Source organism: Hemicordylus capensis, chromosome 1 (assembly GCF_027244095.1).
Source record: "Hemicordylus capensis ecotype Gifberg chromosome 1, rHemCap1.1.pri, whole genome shotgun sequence".
Taxonomy (NCBI): Eukaryota; Metazoa; Chordata; class Lepidosauria; order Squamata; family Cordylidae; genus Hemicordylus; species Hemicordylus capensis.
The window spans coordinates 313,071,045-313,094,327 of record NC_069657.1 but is presented as its reverse complement, the minus strand read 5'-3'; the positions used below and the strand labels follow the sequence as shown (position 1 = coordinate 313,094,327).

Here is a 23,283-nt window from a genome sequence, read left to right as displayed (position 1 = left end):
AACACAACGTGATTTTCTCATGGAGAGCAACCCTTTGGCTCTCATCAGCCCTTTGTTCTTGGCAGCATAATCTGATGGTTTCAGCAAAATAAATAAGTGCATCTGTCGTGATCAAGTGGTGACACTGCCTTCCCAGAGTCAGGGCAAACTATTTATCAGTTAAAACCCTATGTTATTTCTCTCCAGAATCTACTTTCTTCTAGGCAGCATTCTTCACAGTGGTCTCAGGTTCCCCAGCCTATTGGATATGAATGGTCATAGTTGGCGGGTAAGGCTCCAAAGAAAAATTTTAAAAGGAAAAACATGATTTTTTTAAAAAAGTATTAGACGTGGTAGGAGGCAGCATGAGTTCCTTGAAGATAGATCATGTTCAGCTAATATGATAAAAGCTTTTTTTTTAAATGAGGAAAGTGGCTATATGGGGTTTTAATAAAACATTTGGAACAGTACCACATAGGAAATTATGACTCAGACAGGAAAAGAGGGACATAATGGATATGCTGTAAAATATGGAAAAGGGTAGAAGAGAAATCTTCAGGTTGAAAGAATTCAGAGCAGATAATGTAGTTTCGGGGCCTTTAACGCAATATTTTTTACTGTGACCTCAAAACAGTGGGGGACAGCATTGTGTTAATGGCATTTGTGGATGGTGCCAAGTTAGGAGAGTGAACTTAATAACATTGTACAGTAGAATTATGGAAATGAAATCCTGTCCCACTCTGTGTTTTTCATAATCATTTTTGTTGGACAGTAAATATCAAGCTCATACTTGGTGTTTTCCCTGGAACTACTTGTTGGCACACTTTACCTTTACAGTATTTTGCTGTTGGGGAAACTGATTTCCCTTACCATAAGCATTCTTAATATAATTGTAGGTGCAAATTGCCATTTCAGAGGCAAATTGCTGCTTCGGGGGTGGGGGTTAGATTTCCAGCATGAAAATAATGTATGGGGGGGTGAGACTCTCCTTGTAATGCATCACATACCCAGAGCCCCCCACATCTAATTTTCCAGTCCAATTTCACATTAAGCCTGCTATCTAAAGATGTATTTAATGGTATAGTGTAGTTTAGCCCCTGGTGGCGGGGCGGGGGGGGGGTGGCGGTGAAGGGAAGGCATTCTAAAGTACTTTTGTATGTACCCTTAAATAGATGTTTAGGCTGAATTAGACTTATTTGAAGATGATTTTTAACAGTAATTTGCTAATATTAAGATATATGGCAAAACTGAAACAATACTATATTGCTATGGCAAAGGACTGAGTTCAAAAATCCAGGATTAATCTCTGTACTGCACTCATAGAAACAAACATCATGAAAAATAGTCTAATTAGGATTTATTTTTGAAGGAAATCCTGTAATTTCTGTTCTGGTGCTCAGTTTAGGATTATTTGGGTTTAAGGAGAGTTTTGCTTTGTTTCAGGTCTGCCGGCTATATGGGATAAGGGAAGGAATTATTCTTCAGGTCTAGTGACCCAGGATAGTTTCTGCCTTTTCCATCAGTGTGAAATTTAGCTTGGATTGGGTTGGTGTGTGCCTCATGGTAGTAATGGTAGCCTTTTGGTTCCTTCAAGCAGTATGGTTTTATGATTCTAGTTTCTGCTGGCTAATCTTTCATTAGAATAATGCCATGTAGAGAAAAGTTTGGGTGATAAAGCAAAAAGCTATCTCCAGTGACTGATAGCTTCTACATCATAGAGCAAATTCATGTAAACATCTGCAGAAACTGATCCCTTTGGGATCATGAATTCATTGGCAATAAGACACCTGCCCCAAGTTTGATTTGATAAAATTTGATAATTTTCTTTGATAAAAAGTTTGCCCTTTGAGGTTCAATTGACTTGAACCTAAAAAGAAGAAATGTGGATTTGTGGCCCAGCACAATTTTTTTGTGGGGGGCGGGGGGGAAGCTCAGTTATACTTGATGAAGTGATTTAGCTTTCTTTCAGTTAATCAGAAGTTGTTTTGGTTTTATTGGAACATTTTTATTTCCAATAACACTTTGAAGAAACAGCCTCAAGGTGCAGTGCAAAAAGTGTTTTCAGGTTGTAAACCAATTACTGTAAGTAGGCAAGGAAGGGCCAAGTGATACCCAGAAAATGCTCCTTTCCTAAAGCTGCTTTGTGGTACAATGAACTGAATTCATGTGCACACATGTGCATGCACACATGCACAGAGGTGCACCTAGGTAGTTTTGGAGCCTGGACCTAAAGGCCTTTGGAGGACCCCCTGCTGCAAGTTAAGCATCATTTTCTAATACATAGGTTCCTGAGGGCACAAACCACAGCACTCCGGACAGACTAAAGAGGATTTGGGGGCTCCCAGGGGGTGTGGAGGCCCTGGACTTTGGCCTCAAAGTCCAGGGGTAAGAGTGCCTCTGCGCATGCACTCACACACTTCTGGGTCTAACATGTACTTTGGCCCTGTATGAGGGTTTTTAAAAAACAGTTGGTTAGAAGTAGAAACCAGTAGAAAACTGATGAAAACCTGGCCTTTTCATTATTTTCTCCTGTGAAAGCACCAACATCCACTTAAAAAGTGTTAAGTCCCTTGCCTCCAGAAGTAAATTAAATGAACCGATATGCAGTATAATAAAGGCAGCCACTATGTGTAGTAGTCATTCCTTGGACCTCACCCAACCAACTGTATACCTTGTGAAAAGCACCTCAGCAGAGTTTCTATGTTGGGGTGGAAGATATTTATTGACGTACTGCGGCCAGGTTTCACTCTTATTTGGACATAATTTGCGAAACATATGCAAAAATCATTTTTCAAAGAGCAGTTGAATTTTATTGAGATTGGATATCTCAAAATTAAGGACATACTTGCTTTTTCTGTGGTTTGGCAACAAAAGATGAAGGAAAAGTTTTGAATTCAAAAACAACTCTAATGATCTTGTCAAAATTGATTTGTGTGTCTGTGATATATTGTTGCAACACTACTGTAGACAAGAGCAACTATCAGAGGACACACGAGTTAGATAAAAACATCAAAAATTAACTATAATAATTCTAAAGTACCTGGGAATCTTGGCAGCCCTTTAGAAATTGGTGGTACTCTCAACAGAGCTTCTTGCTGAACAAGTATCAGGCATTTTATGAGGCAGAATTTACTAGTTCTCATGTTGACTTAAAGGCATTTTTGTATCATATTTATGTATACACAGCTTCGAGGTGGGTGCATTCCATCAGCTGTAATTTTAATATGTTAAAACTTGCAAGGGTTGTTTTTCTCTACATGGAAATTAATGCTCACATCAACACAAAATGGGCCTGTCATTAGGTGAATATGAAGTTTATTGTAAACCACAGTTTTACACATAGGCGAGTGCCACCAACCCTCTGGTGAGCAGGATAGCCAGCACCACACAGATGTCCTTGCTAAAGATTTCATTTCTACTACCATTTTTGAGATGGCAAGACACAGTAGGAATCTTTCTGAGCGGTAGGAGAGGGCCCACTGTTTCTTATCATCTCCATATTCTAGTGCAAGAGACAGAAGACCTGCTCTCTACTAAGTCCTCTGTCTGCATGCCAGAAAGGGATTTGAGGGAAGAGAGGGAATTGGTGGCCCCTGCAAATGATGGCTGTCTAGTGAACTAGGCCTAGATTTGTGGATCCCTGGCCTCAAGTCTATGTCATAGATTTAAACTTGTTAAAGTGGCATGTTATAGCTCCCCACTCCTATCCGCTTGCAAGGAATCTTGTGAATTGTGGTCCCCTGAAGGGCCAAAGGACATTTACAGAATTTCAGCATCTGGTAAAACCACAGCACCTGAAACAAGGTATGGCTTGTACTTTACATCTCTTTAAGGCTGTTATGTTTAAATGTGTCCCAAAATTAGCAGCACCCTCCCAAAAAAAGAACTCCAAAGAATAGATCCGTCCTGACTTTCCCTGGTGTGTCTTCAGGCTAGCTTTGGATATTACAGTACAGTGGGGATGTGGAAGCATGAGAGACTCTTGTGCATTCACTTTGCTTCTGGAAATGATGGAATCATAGTAGAATCTGCACACTTTCCTGATATAAGACGTATAAGTTACACCATATTTGAACTTGCACATCTTATATGGATGATGTGAAAGATTCTCTCCAAATGCTTCCCAAAAGCAAAGGAAGTGCATTTATTCACTTGTTGCTAGATCCAAATCGCATGTGAAGTGGGGCCAGGAAGCAGAGTAGCATCTGTTTGTGTTCCACTTTTATGGTGAAATTGTGCATGCAACACAATTGCTTGGAAGTTAGCAGAAAGCTGCGTATCTGTTGTAAAGTGCCCACTGGAGCATGGGCAGCTTACAATGAAGAAGCGTGTACATATGTGTGTTCTTAGCCCTTCTGTGTTGAGTTGTGGCTTTTCCTTTGACATGTGCTCCTCAGCTACTTGGGGCTACAAGGAGCAACAGACCCATGTTTGTGAAATCATAATGGGTCTTGATTCCTGACAAACATAAAAGCATTTGTGGTGTGTGTGTGTGTGTGTGTGAGAGAGAGAGAAAGAGAGAGAGAGAGAGAGAGAGAGAGAATATTTTTGTTTTTCCCTTTGATGTAGAAAAGTTGCCAGGAGCATGACCTTGATATAAATATAAGTGTTTGGAATGGGGTGGTAAAGTAATTCCTTTTTTGTTTGTCTGCAGTATTTCCTAATGTCTATACCCTGGCTGTCAGTGTAGATAATACTGAGCTAGATGGACCAATGGTCTGACTTGGTATAAGGCAGCTTCCTATGTTCCTAATAAAAGTGAAGCAAACCATTGGTTTTGTGTTTCAGATTGTTTCAAACTTTACTTTTTTAAGATGGAAGATGCAGATGCCCATATTATTCTTTAGAACATTTATATGCTGCTTTTCAACAACAATACAATTCTCAAAGTGATTTACAAAGCAAAGAAATGAAAAAATGGTCCCCAGTCCCAAAGGGGGTCTCAGGTTTTTTTAAAACAAAAAAACCTCTTATGATGTTACAAATGTAAGGAGAAAAGAGTAACTACCTCCATCATGTCTAACATCTTAAAATACAGCTGTGCTTATCTGTGTCTTAAAGGTAACTGAAGAGTGGCCCTTGATTGAACTAAATGGTGGTTGGTTGGATGGTCAGAAGGACTTTTTCCCCTTTTGCTTAATCTAAGACAGCTAGTATGACAATCCCAGGTCTAGACAGAATGTCAGTGTGTAAATCAAAAGCTCTGCAGAGTGGTGTCTAATCTTCTTAACTACTTAGTAAAATACCTATTTTTACAAGGGAAATCTAAATTTTTAGATATCATGGCTAAATGCTTTTCCAACCAAGAAGGGAATATGACTTATTAAACTAGAACACACCCAAGACTAACTCTACTTCCTTGTAGGAACAACAGGAAAGTGTAGTGCCACTACTTTAATAAAATGCAATTGAAGCAGTATTGTAGCTTCCTGTTTTCCTTGGAGGCGAGTTGTTTAGGTGCTGCTTGTTTTCTTGTGTGTCTTGAAAATCTTTTGTTCACATTCATCATTCCATAGAGAGCAGCAATACCAGGGAGAAACTTTGGAAGATGGAACTATACATATTTTGTTTTTACTTCTAAGAAACAGGGAAAAGGAGAAAAAGATAAAAAGCAAAAAGTGTCCAAAAGCTCCAGGGTTTCTTATAGAATATATAACTACTTTCCCTTTTAAAAGAGTTATCTTCCTGAACACAGCTAAAGACCATTTTGAATAGGAAACTGCAGCTTTGTTTCAGCTGTTAATTTTGCTGCTTGTCGTTTAATATAGATCTATGCACATACAATAAATTGAATGGAACTTTCTAACTTCACTTACAAGAGTGTGAGCCTGGGGCTCCTGAATATTGGATATAGCAGCACTTGCTATGTGGAAGTTTCAAAATATAATTTACAGATGATGGAAGTTCCTACATCTGAAATCCAAGAGCTCCCATCCCATTCTTAGAGTACAAATAAACCACTTCTGTGAGTGGAAAAAATTATAAACAATTTGTAAATCGGCACTAGTTTCTTAGGCTAAAGCCATAGTAACCTGCATCCAGTGTGATTGATTGATTGATTAATTAAGTGCCATCAAGTCAGTGTCGACTCTTAGTGACCACATAGATGGATTCTCTCCAGGATGATCTGTCTGGGATGATCTGTCTTCAACTTGGCCTTTACGGTCTCTCAGTGGTGCATTCATTGCTGTTGTAATCGAGTCCATCCACCTTGCTGCTGGTCGTCCTCTGATTCTCTTTCCTTCAACTTTCCCCAGCATTATGGACTTCTCAAGGGAGCTGGATCTTTGCATAATGTGTCTGAAGTATGATAGTTTGAACCTGGTCATTTGTGCCTTGGGTGAAAATTCTGGATTGATTTGTTCTATGATCCATTTGTTTGTTTTCCTGGCAGTCCATGGTATCCTCAAAAGTCTTTCTCCAGCACCAAAGTTCAAAACCATCAATACATTTTCTATCTTGCTTCTTCAAAGTCCAGCTTTCGCATCCATAGAATGTCACGGAAAAAACCATTGTCCAAGTGATTCTGTAGGTATAGACACGTCACAGCCTCTAAATGTCCTTTCCAAGGCCTTCATTTCTACCCTACCAAGTTCTAGTCTGTGGCATATTTCTTGACTGCTGGATCCTTTACTGTTGACGGTCGATCTTAAAAGGCAGAAGCTATCCACCACATCATTGTCTTCATTATCTATTCTGAGGCTGGTTGCTGTACCCGTTGTCATTAGTTTAGTCTTCTTTACATTTAGTCGTAGTCCCATTTTTTCACTGTGCTCCTTGACTTTCCTTACTAGAGCTTGCAGATAATCCGCATTCTGCATTCTCAGCTATCACAGTGGTGTCATCAACATAGCGCAGGTTATTGATGTTTCTTCCTCCAGCTTTAAAACCACGCTCATCTTCTTCCAATCCAGCTTCTCTCAGTATATGTTCAGCATATAAATTGAATAAATAAGGAGAAAGTATACAGCCTTGTCTTACTCCTTTGCCGATCTGGAAGCAGTCTGTTTCACCATGTTCTATCTGGACTGTGGCTTCCTGCCTTGTGTATCCAGTGTAGTGCTAGCTTAATGCTGTTGTACTAGTGCAAATACATAGGACATGGATGTTGTGCAAAGAAAGGATGTCTGTTCCAGACTAGTCTTCGCGCTACCAGGAGATGTTGACAAGTTGCACAATGCGTTGTACAAGTTGTTCAATGTAGTGGAATCTTGTATTTATTTACTTATTATATTTCTTTACTCTCTGATATATACATCTCTAGGAGGTGTAAAGTAAAGTGTGCCGTTGAGTCAATTTCGACTCCTGGTGCCCACAGATCCCTGTGGTTTTCTTTGGTAGAATACAGGAGGGGTTTACCATTGCCTCCTCCTGCACAGTATGAGATGATGCCTTTCAGTATCTTCCTATATCGCTGCTGCCCAATATAGTACCCCCGGGGATTCGAACCGGCAGCCTTCTGCTTGTTAGTCAAGCATTTCCCCGCTGTGCCACAATCCAAATTAAAAACAATTAAAACACTTTCACAATTCTTTCAGAATCGGTAATATATGGTCCCTTTGGGTTTTCCCCAGAGACCAACCTGGCTGCCGCATTCTGTACCAACTGTAGTGTCTGAGCCATGTACTGTACAAAGGCAGCCCCAGTCAAGCCTGGAGGTTACCAGCATATGTACCACTGTTTTAAGGTGTGTTTTAAGGAGCCCACCACTGTGGTGGCACAGTGGGGAAGCAGCTTGCCTAGGGAGCAAGAGGCTGTTAGTCTGAATCCCTGCCGGTGTGCTTCCCAGGCTGTGCCTAGTAAATATATATATTTGTAGTCACCTATATCGGGCAGCAGTGATACAGGAAGGTGCTGGAGGCAGATGCTCACTTTAGGGATGTGCATGAACAGGTTTTGGAGGCTCTTTTATGGGCCTCCAAACTGGTTTGAATGTTGCCCAGCTTGGGGGTTCAATGGCGGGGGGTGGCTTTAAGGGCGGGGGAGGATGCACTCCCCCCCGCATTTCCCCTGCTGGCGCACGTCTTGCTAAAAGCCCGTTGGGATGGCACTGTAACTCCCTGCTGTCCCACTCTGACATTATCCAGAAGTACCTGGAAGTAGCAGCTGTGACTGCATGCGTCGTGGAATTCCATACAGTAACTCTTGCTTTGCAGAGCAACAGTCTCCAAGTGACACCATCTGAAACCTACCTGAGAGGTAGGAACAGAACCACTACATAACAGTGCCACCTAATCCCACATCCCTCAGGTGACCCAGAAGGATACCATAGTTGATGGTATTGAAAGCCGTCGAGAGATTCAAAATGATCAACAGAGTCACATTCCCTCTGTCAATACCTAATTGGAGACCATCTGTTATGTTGACCATGGCAGTCTCAACCCCATAGAACACCTGAAAGCCAGTTTGAAATAGTCTTGGAGAAGGTTTTGTATGTGTTCTGGAGGTGATTTTCTCCTAATGGTTGTGTAACATTGCGGAAAACCATTAACTTGCACAGCTCTGCAGACTTCTTAAGTGTGCACAACTTCAGAACAAATGAACAGCCCTGCTGGATCAGGCCCAAGGCCCATCTAGTCCAGCATCCTGTTTCATACAGTGGCCCACCAGTTGCCGCTGGAAGCCTGCAAGGCAGGAGTTGAGGGCATGCCCTCTCTCCTGCTGTTACTCCCCTGTAACTGGTACTCAGAGGCATCCTGCCTTTGAGGCTGGAGGTGGCCTATAGCCCTCCGCCTAGTAGCCGTTGATAGACCTCTCCTCCATGAAGTTACCCAAACCCCTCTTAAAGCCATCCAGGTTGTTGGCTGTCACCACATCTTGTGGCAGAGAATTCCACAAGTTTATTATGCGTTGTGTGAAAAAATACTTCTGTTTGCTGGTCCTAAATTTCCCAGCAATCAATTTCATGGGATGACCCACTTTCTCCACACCATGCATGATTTTATAGACTTCTGTCATGTCTCCCCGCAGTCATTTCCCCCCTAAACTAAATAGCCCCAGGTGTTGTAGCCTTGCCTCATAAGAAAGGTGCTCTAAGCCACTGATCATCTTGGTTGCCCTCTTCTGCACTTTTTCCAGTTCTACAGTGTCTTCTTTTAGATGTGGTGATCTGAATTGTACGCAGTACTCCGTGTGTGGCCGCACCATAGTTTTGTATAAGGGCATTATAATATTAGCAGTTTTATTTTCAATCCCCTTCCTAATGATCCCTAGCATGGAATTGGCCTTTTTTACAGCTGCTGCACATTGAGTCGACACTTTCAACAAGCTATCCACCATGACCCCAAGATCCCTCTCCTGGTCAGTCACCAACAGCTCAGATCCCATCAATGTATACTTGAAGTTGGGGCTTTTCATCCCAATGTGCATCACCTTACACTTGCCAACATTGAAGTGCATTTTCCATTTTGTCACCCACTCATCCAGTTTGGAGAGATCGTTTTGGAGCTCCTCACAATCCGTTTTGGATTTCACTACCCGGAAGAGTTTGGTATCATCTGCAAGTTTGGCCACCTCGCTGCTTACCCTGCTTCTAGATCATTTATGAATCAATTAAAAAGCACCGGTCCCAGTACAGATCCCTGGGGGACCCCACTTCTTACTTTCCTCCATTGTAAAAATGCTCCATTTATCTCTAGCCTCTTTTTCCTGTCCTTCAACCAGTTAGCAATCTACACATGTGACTGATTGATTAATTAAGTGTTGTAAAATTGGTGTTGACTCTTAGCGACCACATAGATTCTCTCCAGGATGATCTGTCTGTTTTCAACCTGTCCTTTAAGGCATCTCATTGGTGCATTCATTGCTGTCGTAATCGAGTCCATCCACCTTGCTGCTGGTCGTCCTCTTCTTCTCTTTCCTTCAACTTCTCCCGGCATTATGGACTTCTCAAGGGAGCTGGATCTTCGCATAATGTGTCTGAAGTGTCCACGCTTGTCCTCTTATCCTATGACCGCTAAGTTTCCTCAGGAGTCTTTGATGAGGAACTTTGTCGAAAGCTTTTTGGAAGTCCAGGTATACTATATCTACTGGATCACCTTTATCCACACACTTGTTGACACTCTCAAAGAACTCCAAAAGGTTTGTGAGGCAAGATTTACCTTTGCAGCAGCCATGCTGGTTCTCTCCCAGCAGGGCTTGTTCTATGTGCTTTACAATTTAATCTTTGAGGATGCTTTCCATCAGTTCACAATCCTTTCTCCTTTTGAGTAAATGCAGGTATAACCTGTATTTAACTTCTACCTTTTAAGGGGTTATCTTAAATTCAGAGTTGTCTTTGATTCAGGTAAAGATGGTACTGTTGTATGCATCTTTGATTAGGGCTCTAAGTATGTACAACTGTATGTGAATAGGGCTTTATTTATAATATCAAATGAATGTATGTGCCTCTGAGGAATTACTGGTTGTAATTCTGTTCCCCCGACCTGTTCATTAAACATAGATACAGTATGCTATCTGGAAAGGACTAGTGTGATAGCTCTGGACCACTGCTAGGGATGGCGCTTGCTTAAAAATTAGTGGGGTGGGGCCCCGTCTGTTCCTTATACCGGAAGTGATCCGATATGCGAACAAGCATGATGTGCATGTGTCCGATATGCGAGCAAGCATGATGTGCATGCGTCCGATATGCAAGCAAGCACGATGTGTGTGCATGCGCCTGATGTGCACATGTGCACTCGCTACTTCTGGTCACTTTTGGTCCGAGGAGCAGACTGGGCAGTAGGGAGGTTTCGCCCCACTGGACCTGTCTTTTAAGTGAGTGCCGGTGGGGGAAATGCGGCGAAGTGGGGTAAGTGCACCCCCCCACCCTTAAAGTTATCCCCCACCTTCAAACTGGCCCCTGCCAGTTCCGTGCATATCCCTAACCACCGCTGGTCCAGGAGACTTGGAGGGAGACTGATGGGAGTTGTGGGAGAATGGCAGGGGAGCCGCTGTTGTCTTCCTACCATGGACGCCGTAGGCGTGATTCGTAAGAACTTCTATTTATTCTCCTGAGTCCCCTCTATGGTTTGGGAAGCCCCCCCCCGCCCCTTTACCAGTATTACCCTGCCCCTTCTCCGGATTCCCCTTTGCTGGTAGGGCTTCGAGCTGATTTCTGGCCAGCCGGCCTGGTTCAGCTTGACCTTGAACCTTAGAATTGAATCGGTTTGAGTGCAAACTGGCTTGATTTCAAGCCGGTTTGTACATCCCTAGAGCTTGAGTCAGATTGAGATAGCCTTAACTCTGGTCCTAATCTAGCAGGTTTTTTGACCATTGAATATATTTATAAGTAGTAGCTGTCACGTGTTAGAATAGAACTCCTGCACTGTGGGTCATAAATGGGTGAAGACCAAGTGTAATATCCGAGAACTGTGTCCAGATTATATAAAACATAGAGCAATTCAGCAGCCTCAGGGCTGTTTGAGATGCAGCCATTTGGAATCTAGGTCAGCGTGCAATCACATGAATACGTTCCTGGCCACTTTGGTAATATTGTTTCAAATATGTGGAAATAAATGAGAGAAACCAAAGCTTATTCCAAGTCTACAGTTCTCAACATTGTCACAATACTGCCCCCCTCTAGCTTGTACCATTTGAAGGGCCAGCCTCCCACTGCCACATACATAAAAATCATGATGGTCACTAAATATTAAAAATTGTAGTGCATCACTACAACTGTACAATTTGAATGATCATCTGTAATTCATATTCCATGCTTGACTTTTCTTATTCAACCTGACGGCAACACTCAGCCAAAGGCTGAAAGAGCATGACTTCTCTCAGACCACCCAAAGTATCTATGACTATAACCCCTCCTAACTTGGCAAAGAGGCACCTTTTAATGTGGTGATTCTCTTTATTAAGGAGGGGGAGAATAACTGGCCCTATCCACCCCCAGCACAGTACCTCCAGTGACTGTTGCTGGTGTCTATCTTATGTTTCTTTTTAGATTGTGAGCCCTTTGGGGACAGGGTTCCATCTTATTTATTTGTTTATTTCTCTCTGCAAACCGCCCTGAGCCATTTTTGGTAGGGTGGTATAGAAATCAAAATAATAATAATAATAATAATAATAATAATAATAATAATAATAATAATAATAATAATAATAACTGACTATGGTTGAATTTCAACTCTGGGTCAAGTCCAGATTGCTGTTACGGTAGCAGGACTGCACTGACTTCTACTATATTAGTATATATTTTGTGGCCTTTCCTCTGCACAAGCTTCAGAAACCCTGGGCATACAGGCCTCAGAAGGGTGGGTAGGGGGTTCTAAGCACCCTGTTCCTCCTCAGTCTGCCAGGGAAAGGGAATGCCTTGCTGCTCCCTGGGAACCCCTACAGCCAGCTACCCTCCATCTCCATTGTCCTCCTCATTACTAGCTTCAAGCCCATTATATATGTTCTCAGGTTCAGCCGCCACCCCTCTTAGCTCCTCCCCTGCCTTCCATTCCTAGCCTCTTGTATTCTGCCTGTTAGCCCTTAAAGGGGCTGCTTTATAGGACTCAATTTCCTCTCCCTGCATCATCCCCCAGGGTCTCTGCAGAGCGGAGGGACCTGCTAGCTCCTGGCTGCAGCCAGGCAACGGCTTGTTGGGCCATTCTGGCCCAGTCAAGGGTGGCCGACCTCCCAGCTTCCCCTGCCTCCCAGCATGGTTGCTGTTGGTTTCGTGCATGGCCAGGCAATCCCTAGCTGTTGATCTTCTCACTGCCCAGTCAGTTGAATGCCCCACTCTGCTGGGCATTAGGGAAGAGTCCCAACAATGTTATAAGGAGACAGACTCCTCTTAATGAATCATGCTCGGGACCTGTCTGTGTGCAAAGTCAGTGACTTGTTTTCTGTTTTTCTACTTAAACCTCTATATAATGTCTGGTGTGGTTGGAAGAGAAAGGGAAAGATTGATTATCATCTTGGATGCAAAAAGTAAAATAAGTACAGAGATGAACATGCATAATTAGAAGAAACCAACGCATTAATGTTGCCCCTACCAAGTACACTTCTTATAAAAGTGTTTTGGAGAACTGATGAAAGAGCCACTGTGACACAGACTTCATGTATTGCAAGATCCCACAAATATCTATTGAAGGAGTTTATTTTGTCTTTCTATATCTTGACCCAAGTGGTGGGGGGTTAGTATGTTGAGACATATACACAAGGTGGACAACTTGGTTTCTATCAAGAAATTTCATAAGCTGTTAGGGAAAGACAATAAAACACCAAATGTCTCTCTATAGATGTAAAAGTTCAAGCTACTGGAGATGCTTTTAATATTCGTTCAGTACTTTGTGTCCTAACACCAGAAGGCATACTAGGAGAATGCTGTTAAGCAAGGACTTAATCTGGTCTGAAAGAACAGATGATAAATCCAATTAGTACCCTTCTCTCAGATTAGAAATGCTGCATGATTACAACACCTTGTTGTTTTGTTGTTTGCTTGTATGTTCCTGTTACTCTAGATTTCTAGTTTTACATCAGAAAGTAAATGAATTTTTGTCTGAAATTTTATTTTCCTAGTTTAATATAAGTTTCATTCATTAAGGTTCTATGATGATCCTACAGTGATTCAGAAACATCACGGCATTAATTTGAGAGGGAGGTTCACTGTATCTGTGTACAGAGATAATGGTTCATCATGGTTAGTGTAAATATCATTTGTTGCTCTGGCCCTTTATAAGATTCCAAATATACAGTGAAACAGTGGTTTAGCTTGTCAAGCTAAGCTGTGCTCCCCAGAGAGCATGTATAACCTGCTGGATTTAATTGTGGAAGAGCAAGCTGACCTGGTATGTATGTTTGATAGAGACCTGGTTGGGGGAAGCTAGTGGCCCAGTTTGGTCCCAGCTTCTTCCAGCTGGGTATGCTGTCATTGAGCAGAGTATGGGGATGTAGGCAGGGAGGTGGTATGACTGTGGTGTATAGGAATAATAACTCCCTTACCAAGATCCCAGTCAGGGAAACTGCCCATATTGAGTGTGTACACTTAAGTCCAGGGACCAGGGATAGCCTGGAACTTCTGTTGGTGTACCATTCACCCCACTACCCAACAGAGTCCCTAATTATTATTCTTGTTCACACAGTCAGACAGGTGTTATTGACTGGTTTGTTTTATCCAGACATCGAGTCCTTCCCAAGGACCTGGGATGGCTGAAGTTTATCATCAATACTGTTGGTTATTATAGATATCGTTGCAAAATATAGGCTGTTGGCCTTCAGGAGAGCCCTTAAAACCTATCTGTTTGGCCTGGCCTTCCAGGGTTTTTAATTTGTTGTAAATTGTTTTTAACTGCTGTAAGTGTTCAGCCTGGTTCTTTATGCTGTTTTTATAGTTTTGATTTTAACTGTTAATTGATTTTAATTGTTTTTATTTTGTTGTAAACCGTCTTGAGCCTTTTTTGGAAAGGCGATATATAAATCAAATAAACACATGATAAATTTTGTCAGGTGCAGCTCAGGAGTTCATGGAGGCCATGACAACTATGGGCCTATCCCAAGTAGTCTTGGGACCTACATACATCGCTAGTCACATGCTTGATTTGGTCTTTTGCTCTGATCAGGGTGGTCTATGGATGGGGATTCCTGTGATCTCTCCATTGTCATGGACGGGCCATCACGTAAGATCCAGCTTGCAGCCACAATCCACTTCTGTAGGGGTGAAGGACTTATTAAGATGGTCTGCCCAAGAAAGTTATTAGGTCCAATAGGATTCTAAGAAGCCTTGAAAGGGTTTGTAGTTGGTTCAGGCAGCGGTTTTGTTGTTGACCTGGTTGAGACCTGGAATAGGAAACTCACTAGTGCAGAAGACGCAGTTGCATTTAAGCATCTTCTCTGACTCGCTTCAGAACTAGCTCCATGGTATATGGAAGAACTGTGGGAGTTGAAGTGGCAAGGTAGAACACTAAAGCACAAGTGGAGAAAGACTCGACTTGAATGCAACAAGTTACAACATATAGCACATTTAAAGATCTATACTCTGGCAATATGGACAGTGAGGAAATAATTCTTTGCTGCTCTTATTGCACCTGCAAGTTTCTATCTGGCTGAGTTATCTAAGGTTGTGAAGGAACTAATTCAGGTGCCTTCTTCAATGAATTCTAACTTGTATCCTTCAGTGACCTGCTGTGACATTTTAAATGAGCTTTTCTCAAATAAAATCTCTCACATTTGGGTTGACCTGGATACTTGTATGATGGCAGAGTTTGGTGGGGAAGTGTCCAGAAACTCCTCTTTCATGGTTAGATTGGATCAGTTTCAATTTGTGACTCCTGATAATGTGGACAAGTTGCTTGGAGCCATGCTACCTACTACCTGTTTTCTCAACCCTTGCCCAACATTGCTTATTTCACATTGTGGGGAGGCTATTAGTGATTACCTTGCTAACATCATAAATGGATCTCTGAGGAGGGCAGGATGTGTCCTTGCCCAGAGTTGGGCAATTATAGGCCAGTCTCTAGCCTTCCATGGTTGGGCAAGGTGATTGAGAGGGTGGTGGCCTTCTAGCTCCAGGCAATCTTGGAGTGAACAGATTATCTTGACACATTTCAAATCGGCTTTCAGGCAGGCTGAGACTGCCTTGGTTGGCCTGAAGGATGATCTCCAATTGGGAATTGACAGACAAAGTGTGACTCTGATGGTCCTCTTGGATCTCTCAGTGGCTTTTGATACTATTGACTATGGTATCCTTCTGGATCATCTGCAGGGGTTGGGAGTAGAGATGTGCACGGACCGCAGAGGTGCGGTCCGACGCTGGGGGGAGGGTGACTCTTTAAGGGTGGGGGGGGGTGTTTGTACTTATCCCTCCTGCTGCTTTTCTCCCTCTGGCGTTCCATTTTCAAGTAAAATCTTTGGGGCAGCAGCGGTCCTCCCTGCCGCCCCTGCCGCCTTGTTGTTGGTAAATGCGGAAGTAACTTCCACGCATGCAGGTAAGTACAACCCCCCCACCCTTAAAGAGCCACACACACCCTGGCGCTGGACTGCTGGACCGGGCCACCTGTGAACCGGCTCGCAGGCCTCCAACATGGCATGAGGACCGGTCAATGCACATCCCTAGTTGGGAGTGGGAGGCACTGTTTTGCAGTAATTCCACTCCTCTCTCTCGGGGAGATTCCAGACAGTGTCAATTGGAGACAACTACTCCTTTAAATGGGAGGTTTTATATGGCACTCCCGCAGGGCTCTATACTGTCTCCTGTGCTTTTTAGCATCTACATGAAACGGCTGAGGGAGATCATCAGGAAATTTAGTTCTAGGTGTTACCAGTATGCTGACAAAACCCAAATCTGTTTCTCCATGTTATATTTATCAGGGAATAGCATAACTTGCATAAATACCTGTCTGCATGCGATAATGGGCTGGATGACTACCTCTCAGGCAGATTTCAGATGGTGCCCTTTGAGGACTGTTCTTCAAAATCTGAACTTCGATATGGTGTCCCTCAAGGCTTTGTATTGTCTCCGATGTTGTTTAATATTTACATGAAACTGCTGGAGAGATCATCCGGAGATTTGGTGCAGGGTGTTATCAGTATGCTGATGACACCCAAATCTTTTTCTCCATGTCAGTATCATCAGGAGAAGGCATAACCTCCTTAAATGCCTGCCTGGAGGCGGTGATGGGCTGGATGAGAGATAACAAGCTGAGACTAAATCCAGATAAGACAGAGGTACTTATTGTGCGGGGTCGGGACTCAGGAGATGATTTTGATCTGCCAGTTCTGGGTAGGGTCATACTTCCCCAGAAGGAACAGGTGCACAGTCTGGGGATGCTTCTGGACACAAACCTCTCCCTGGTGTCCCAGGTTGAGGCAGTGGCCAGAGGTGCCTTTTATCAGTTTTGGATGATATGCCAGCTGCACCCGTTACTTGAGATAAATTACCTCAGAACAGTAGTACATCTGCTGGTCACCTCCAGATTTGACTACTGAAATGCGCTCTGTGTTCAGTTGCCTTTATACGTAGTCTGTAAACTGCAGTTGGTCCAGAATGTGGCAGCCAGGTTGATCTCTGGGTCATCTTGGAGAGACCATATCACTCCTACCTTAAAAGATGTACACTGGTTGCCAATAAGTTTCCAGGCAAAATATAAGGTGTTGGTTATAACCTATAAATCCCTAAACAGCTTGGGCCCTGGGTATTTAAGAGAACGTCTTCTTAGCTGTGAACCACACCGCCTATTGAGATCATCAGGAGAGGTTCATCTGCAGTTGCCACCAGCTCATCTTGTGGCTACTCGGGGACGGGCCTTCTCCATTGCTACCCTGAGGCTTTGTAACATGCTCCTTGCTGAAATAAGAGCCTCCCCATCTCTTTTAAACTTTAACAAAGGCAGTCAAGACACATTTGTTTACCAGGGCTTTTTCTGAGCAATGGGGAAGGCATCCTAACTTGACGGGTTGTCAGCCTTCTCATGCTTCAAGACAGGGCCAATCAGATTTCAGATCTGTATATACTATGCTGCGCCAGCCACACCCAACCCAGTTCCGGTCCTGTCTCGCTTCAAGACGGTCCACGAGTTGCCCAGTCTCTTCTAGCTTCTAGCTGCCTTAGCTGTTTTGCCTTGGTTATCCTCTATCTTTTTCCGCTGTTCCCCCTTATCTTCCCTGTTTGTTTGTTTTTTTAAGTTATTTCCCTCTTCTTTCTGTTCCCCTTTTTGGTTTGTGTCTCCCCACTTGTTCCGCTTATGGAGCTTTCACATTGCGGCGACATAGTGAAGGGCGCCCTTTCAGAGGGCCCTCTCTCAGTGGCTATGTTAGCACCTGCCTCTGTGGTGTCTGGGACTGCTGCTGTGTGCACTGCTGGGCTTTCTGAGGGAACGATTGCTAAAAGCTCTGAGATGGTTCTGTGCCTAGAGCTTGTTCCGCCTCAAAAAGCGGCAAAGAAGACCAAACACTTAAAGGACCCAGACGTGGCCTAAAAGAAAAAGAAATGCAAGCTGGCCTCCGGCGGGGCTCCACTTTGTGAGAGGCTTCAGCTATAGGCAGTACGGGCACAGCTATCACCAACGAAAGTCTCTGAGATTCCCGCCAAAACCACGGCGGCCATTATGGTCTCTCCTCAGCCCGTGCTTGTTTCGAAGGCTTCGCTTTCAGTCTTGCCGCTCACTGCTTCTGCACTCCTACAGGGGGTGTGCTCAGAAACGCCTGAGACTATTACCAGCCCTAACAATGAGGCTTTGTCAGCCGGTGAGTTGCAGTGGTTGGAGGACTTTGTTAAAAAAAAACTCCAATGTTTGTCCCTGATGTCTCCTTTGTTGGAACAGTTGGGTTCTTCAGGGCAGGTAGCTGCCGTGGCTCCCCCACCCCCTGGGTGTGAGGGGGCTGCCTTGCGGCGGCGGGGGGCGGGGGGAGTGGCATCTGAAGCTCTGGCTAAGCTCTCTAGGTGCCCTTCTTTTTCTTCTCCCGATTCGAGCCCTCAGAAGGGCTATTCCAAAGAGCAAGCAGTCTCAGTTTTCCCTCCCCCGTAAAAGGAGGCTCCATAAAAGAAAAAGAGTGCCACTGTCAGATGAGGGCATTACGGCACCTAAACATCTTCTAGTGGCTCCTCTGCCAGCAGCAGCCTCTTCTGTTGTTGCTGCTGTGCCTCCACCTCATTGCTCTGCTGCTGTTTCTTCTGACACAGAGTCGTCTGAGTCAGAAAAGGAAGAAGGGGAATTCTCTGATGAACAAAACCCTCCTCCAGAGAAGCCCAGCTCTTCTCGTTTGTTTTCCTTGTCAGAGTTCAAGGTTTTATTGGCCAAAGTGAAAAGCATTATCAAGGATGTGTCCCCAGAATCAGGGGTTCCTTCCACATCAGGTTTGGATCAAGAGGTTTTCCCCTCTACCTCGGCTTCATCAGCCACGATTCCTTTTCCCACTCTCTTCAAGGATGTAATGTTAGCAGAATGGGGGGTGCCTGTTACCACTAAACCTGTTTTGACTTTTCCTAAGAAATTATATACTCTGCTGCCTGACATTATATCTTTGTTAGCTATTCCCATTGTAGATGCTCCTGTGGTGCAATTGGTGTCGTGTGTGTTGCTGAATAAGGAAGGCGATGAGTGTTTTTTTTTTAAGTCACCCGAGGAGAAGTAGGCGGATCATCTTCTCCGAAAAGGTCATGAGGCCTTGGCCACTGTCATTAGAGCAGCAACTACCAATTCAGTCTTTACTAGGGATTCCATTCTTTGGGCGAAAAAAACTGATAAGATTGGTGCCTCCAGAAAATGTTAAACTTCGGCAAGGTCTTTATAAATTGGCCAGGGCATCCGCTCTTATGGTTGACTCAAGCCTTGATTGTCTGCAACATGCCTCCCATGCCATGGCAGCAGGGGTGGTGGTCAGGAGAGGCTTATGGCTGAGACATTGGAAAGTAGACATGAAGTCAAACTGCTACTCCCTTTTTAGGAGGGAAGTTATTCGGAGAGCCTTTAGATCCGATTTTACCCGTGACAAAAAGAAGGCCATGCCTATAGGGTGAGGGGAAACTTGCAGGGGGTTTAGGGGTAAATCTTCATTTCAGAGTTCCTTTCATTCCTACAGGAATTCACCCTGTGCAGGTTATGCTGGCTTCAGGGGCACTGACAGAGACGAAGACAACCTAGGCTTGGCATTCAGAGGGTCCTGGAGACCATCCTGGTCTGGCAGGAACAGGGGACAGAAAAAGAACTTATTGGGTTCCTTCGCCAATAGCGCAGGTTCCAGGAATCGTAAGCAATGACTCCGTCCTGGTTGGGGGCTGTCTCCTGGACTTTGCCAGGACCTGGGTGCTGATCACCACCGATCAGTGGGTTATTTGTACGGTTACCCAGGGTTATTCAATAGATTTTGTGTCTGTTCCTCACGATTTTCTTTTCGTAACTCCTGTCTCCAGACAATGTTCAAAAAGGCTGCTGATGGAGCAGGCTATTCTTCATCTGGTACAGATTCGGGCCGTAGAGCCGGATCCTACGTTGAAATCATGGCAAGGCGTGTTTTCTTTGCTCTTCTTAGTAACAAAGAAGGACGACACCGGGCGTGCGATTCTCGACCTGAAATGTCTAAACTGCTTTGTGAGGAAGCGGACCTCAGGATGGAGTCGTTAAAGTCCATCAGGAGATTGGTCCACCCGGGGAATTGGCTTTCATCTATAGACTTGTCAGAGGCTTATCTGCACGTCCCAATTCACCCGAGGTATCATCATTTTCTGAGGTTTGCTTACAATCAACAGCAGTTCCAATACAGAGCATTGCCTTTCGGCCTGTCATTTGTGCCCCGAGTATTTACAAAACTGATGGTAGCTGTCATCATGCATGCCTGGGAATTCAGGCCTATCCATATTTGGACAATGTGTTGATCAGATCAGTGTCCTACCATCAAGCAATCAGCGATGTCACCTGCACGGTCCACATTCTGGAGGCAGGGGCGTATATAGGGTGGGGCAGGCAGGGCACGTGCCCCAGGCGCCACTTGAAGGAGGCACCATTTTTTAAAATGAAAAAAAAAAAAATCAAAAATTGGCTGCCAAAAACAAAATGGCCACCGTACATGCTCAAATGGCCTCTGTGAGGCCCTGGGCCATGCCAGGCCTCACAGAGGCCAATTGAGCATGAGCGGTGGCCATTTTGTTTTTAAAAATTATTTTTTAAAATGGCCATTGCACATGCTCAGATGGTCCCTGCGAGGCCCTCAGCCTGGGCTGCAGTGGTGAATTAAGAGGCCAGCGGGAGGGGAGGGGGAACCTTTGCAGACCCCCCATGGCCTTTAGGAAGCCCCCCAAAGGGGTTACAGGTTAAAAAAATTTTTAATTTAATATAAGTTACCGTACACATATTCAGTTTGGCACTATGTACAGAGAATCTGGGCTTGTGAATACTGAGCTGAAGCTTATGAGTTAGGCTTGTATTCATTTGCTCTTAATTTGCTTCTTGTGATAAGTGAGTTAAATGTGATGTCTTAATAATATGGCTATTAATGGTGAGTTTGTCTTTGAATCAGTGTGAAATCCTTAGTATTAAGGCCCACTGGGAGTTTCTTGCTCTCTTTCTCTCATTTTAAACTGTCTTTCTGAAATACTAGACTATATTCTAAGCAGTGACACAGTTTACTCTGCATATCCTTTAATTGTTTTCAAAGTATCTGGGAAAAGTCAAATTCTCCATTTATTTTTAAAACTTATGTAATAGTGATGCTACAATGCATAGTAGGGAATTAGAGAGGCATTTCTGTTTAGTTTTCCAAGTATACCTCCACATAGTATTTAGGTATTTCATGAGCCCCAGTATACTGAAATTTTGTAGTTTTCCAGAATTTTTTGGTCTGGCTACGTTCACTGCTAAATAGTTTTTGAAATATTAAAAGATTAACGAGCTTGACTTGTATTTTTGAGCTGATATTATGGTAAAGTTATCTGAAAGATGGGTGTCAGATGTTTGGACAGGGGGCGCAATTTCAGTGCTTTCCCTAGGCGCTATTTTCCCTAGATACGCCTCTGTCTGGAGGAAAACGGTTTCGTTATCAACTGTTTGAAGAGTCATCTTCAACTATCTCGCATTCTGCAACATTTGGGAGTGCTTTTCAATACAGAGTTGGCGTTAGTATATCTACCAGTAGAGCATCAGAACATGCTCAGAGAGACTATCGCTCCTTGGATGATGAAGAAGAAAGGGGACGTCATGTCCCTAGCTCAAATTTTGGGACACATGATTGCCTGCCTGGACTGTACTCCCTGGGCCAGATGGCATTCAAGACCTCTCCAATGGTTTCTTCTTAACAATTAGCGATCATGGAAAAGCAGCATTGGAAGGTTACTCTTCCATCCAAGGTCAGGGAATCTTTTCGATGGTGGCTTTCTCCAGCACTGGAGAGGGGTATTCCTCTCAATACTCCTCTAAAAGTTGTGGTTACAACAGATGCGAGCCTATCTGGTTGGGGGGCACACTCTCGATCACCATGTTCAAGGAATATGGCTGGAAGAGGATCTCCAGTTCAATATCAACTGGCTAGAATTGAAGGCCATACTCCTGGCTCTGTTACAGTTCCAGGGGCTAATTCAAAACTGTCATGTCTTGGTCAGAACGGACAATGTGGCGGCCAAGGCCCATATACACCATCAAGGTGGCACGAGGTCGCAAGTGCTTATGCAGGAGACGGATCGCTTTCTGGCCTTGGCAAAGCTGAACCTGAAGTCCATAGCGGCCAAACACCTGAGCGGGGAAGATAATCTCCAGGCAGACTTGCTAAGTCGCCAGTGGATAGACCTGGCGCAGTGGTCGCTGCTGCTGGCAGTGTTCTATCAGATTGTACACAGGCATGATCCTCCTCAACTGGATCTTTTTGCAACCATGCACAATACCAAGTTCCCGAGGTTCTTTGCCAGGCATCACTGCAGTCAGGCAGAAGAGATGGATGTTCTAGTGTCTCCCTGGCCTCCAGGGTTGCTGTTAGGTCTGGGGGTGCGGAAGATTGTAGCGGAAAGGGCGGAGGTCATACTCATTGCTCCATATTGGCCACGCAGACCTTGGTTCTCGGAGCTGGGGTCCATGTTGGTTCAACCTCCGTGGCCACTTCCTCTCAGGAAAGACCTGCTTTCCCAGGGTCCTCTCCTGGACCCGGATCTTGGCTGGCTGAGATTTTACGCCTGGAGGTTGAGCGCAAGCTCTTAGTGGATAAATGGTATTCTTCTTGGGTTCAAGATACCTTCCTGGCATCCAGGAGGGCATCTGCCTCTCGCATATATCAACTTACCTAGGCTGCCTTATGTTCTTGGACAGCAAAGCACGACATCCTTCCGACTTCTGTTGGAGTGTCAGAAGTTTTGGGGTTTCTGCAGTCTGGTTTAGAGAGGGGTCTTCGTCTGAACAACTTAAGATGCCAGGTCTTTGCTCTATTGTCTGTTTTGGACCTCAGGGATTCTGATACTTCATCTTTGCATCCCCATATTAGTTGTTTTATGGAGGGAGCAAGTAATTTGGCTCCTCCTATCCACAGGTTTCCTACTTGGGATTTAAATAAGGTTTTAAATACCTTGACCAAGGCTCCATTTGAACCTCTCAGTTCTATTTATTTGAGGTATTTGTTGTTCAAGGTTTTATTCTTAGTGGTGATAACCTCTTCTAGGAGGGTCTCAGAGTTGGCTGCTCTCTCAGTGAGAGATTAGTTGTGTATTTTTTGAAGAGTCAGTTGTTTTAAAGTTAGATCCTACCTTCTTGCTGAAGGTCAATTCTATTTTCCACAGAAGCCAGGAAGTTGTGTTACCTTCGTTCTGTTCCAAGCCCACACATCCTAAGGAATGTGTCTGGCATAAGTTGGATGTGTGAAGGGCTTTAAGAAATTATACCCGCCAAACTCAGTCTTTTAGGAAAACGGACTCTCTCT

General features: G+C 44.0%; 1 protein-coding gene across 7 annotated transcripts in view; it reads left to right on the top strand.

Moving 5' to 3' along the window:
• The window catches only part of ME1 (malic enzyme 1), a 309,975-nt gene that overhangs the window by 62,559 nt on the left and 224,133 nt on the right, over window positions 1–23,283 (top strand). The window contains exon 1 of one of the 7 annotated variants that reach the window (XM_053287116.1): window positions 233–268. The exons of 5 other annotated variants lie outside the window; for them this stretch is intronic. In XM_053287116.1, the coding sequence (XP_053143091.1) occupies window positions 248–268 (21 nt within the window). In that variant the 5' untranslated portion in view covers window positions 233–247. Of the gene's footprint in view, window positions 1–232; window positions 269–18,102; window positions 18,136–23,283 lie in introns of those variants that run through there. One more of the 7 variants, XM_053287117.1, reaches the window with a different exon arrangement.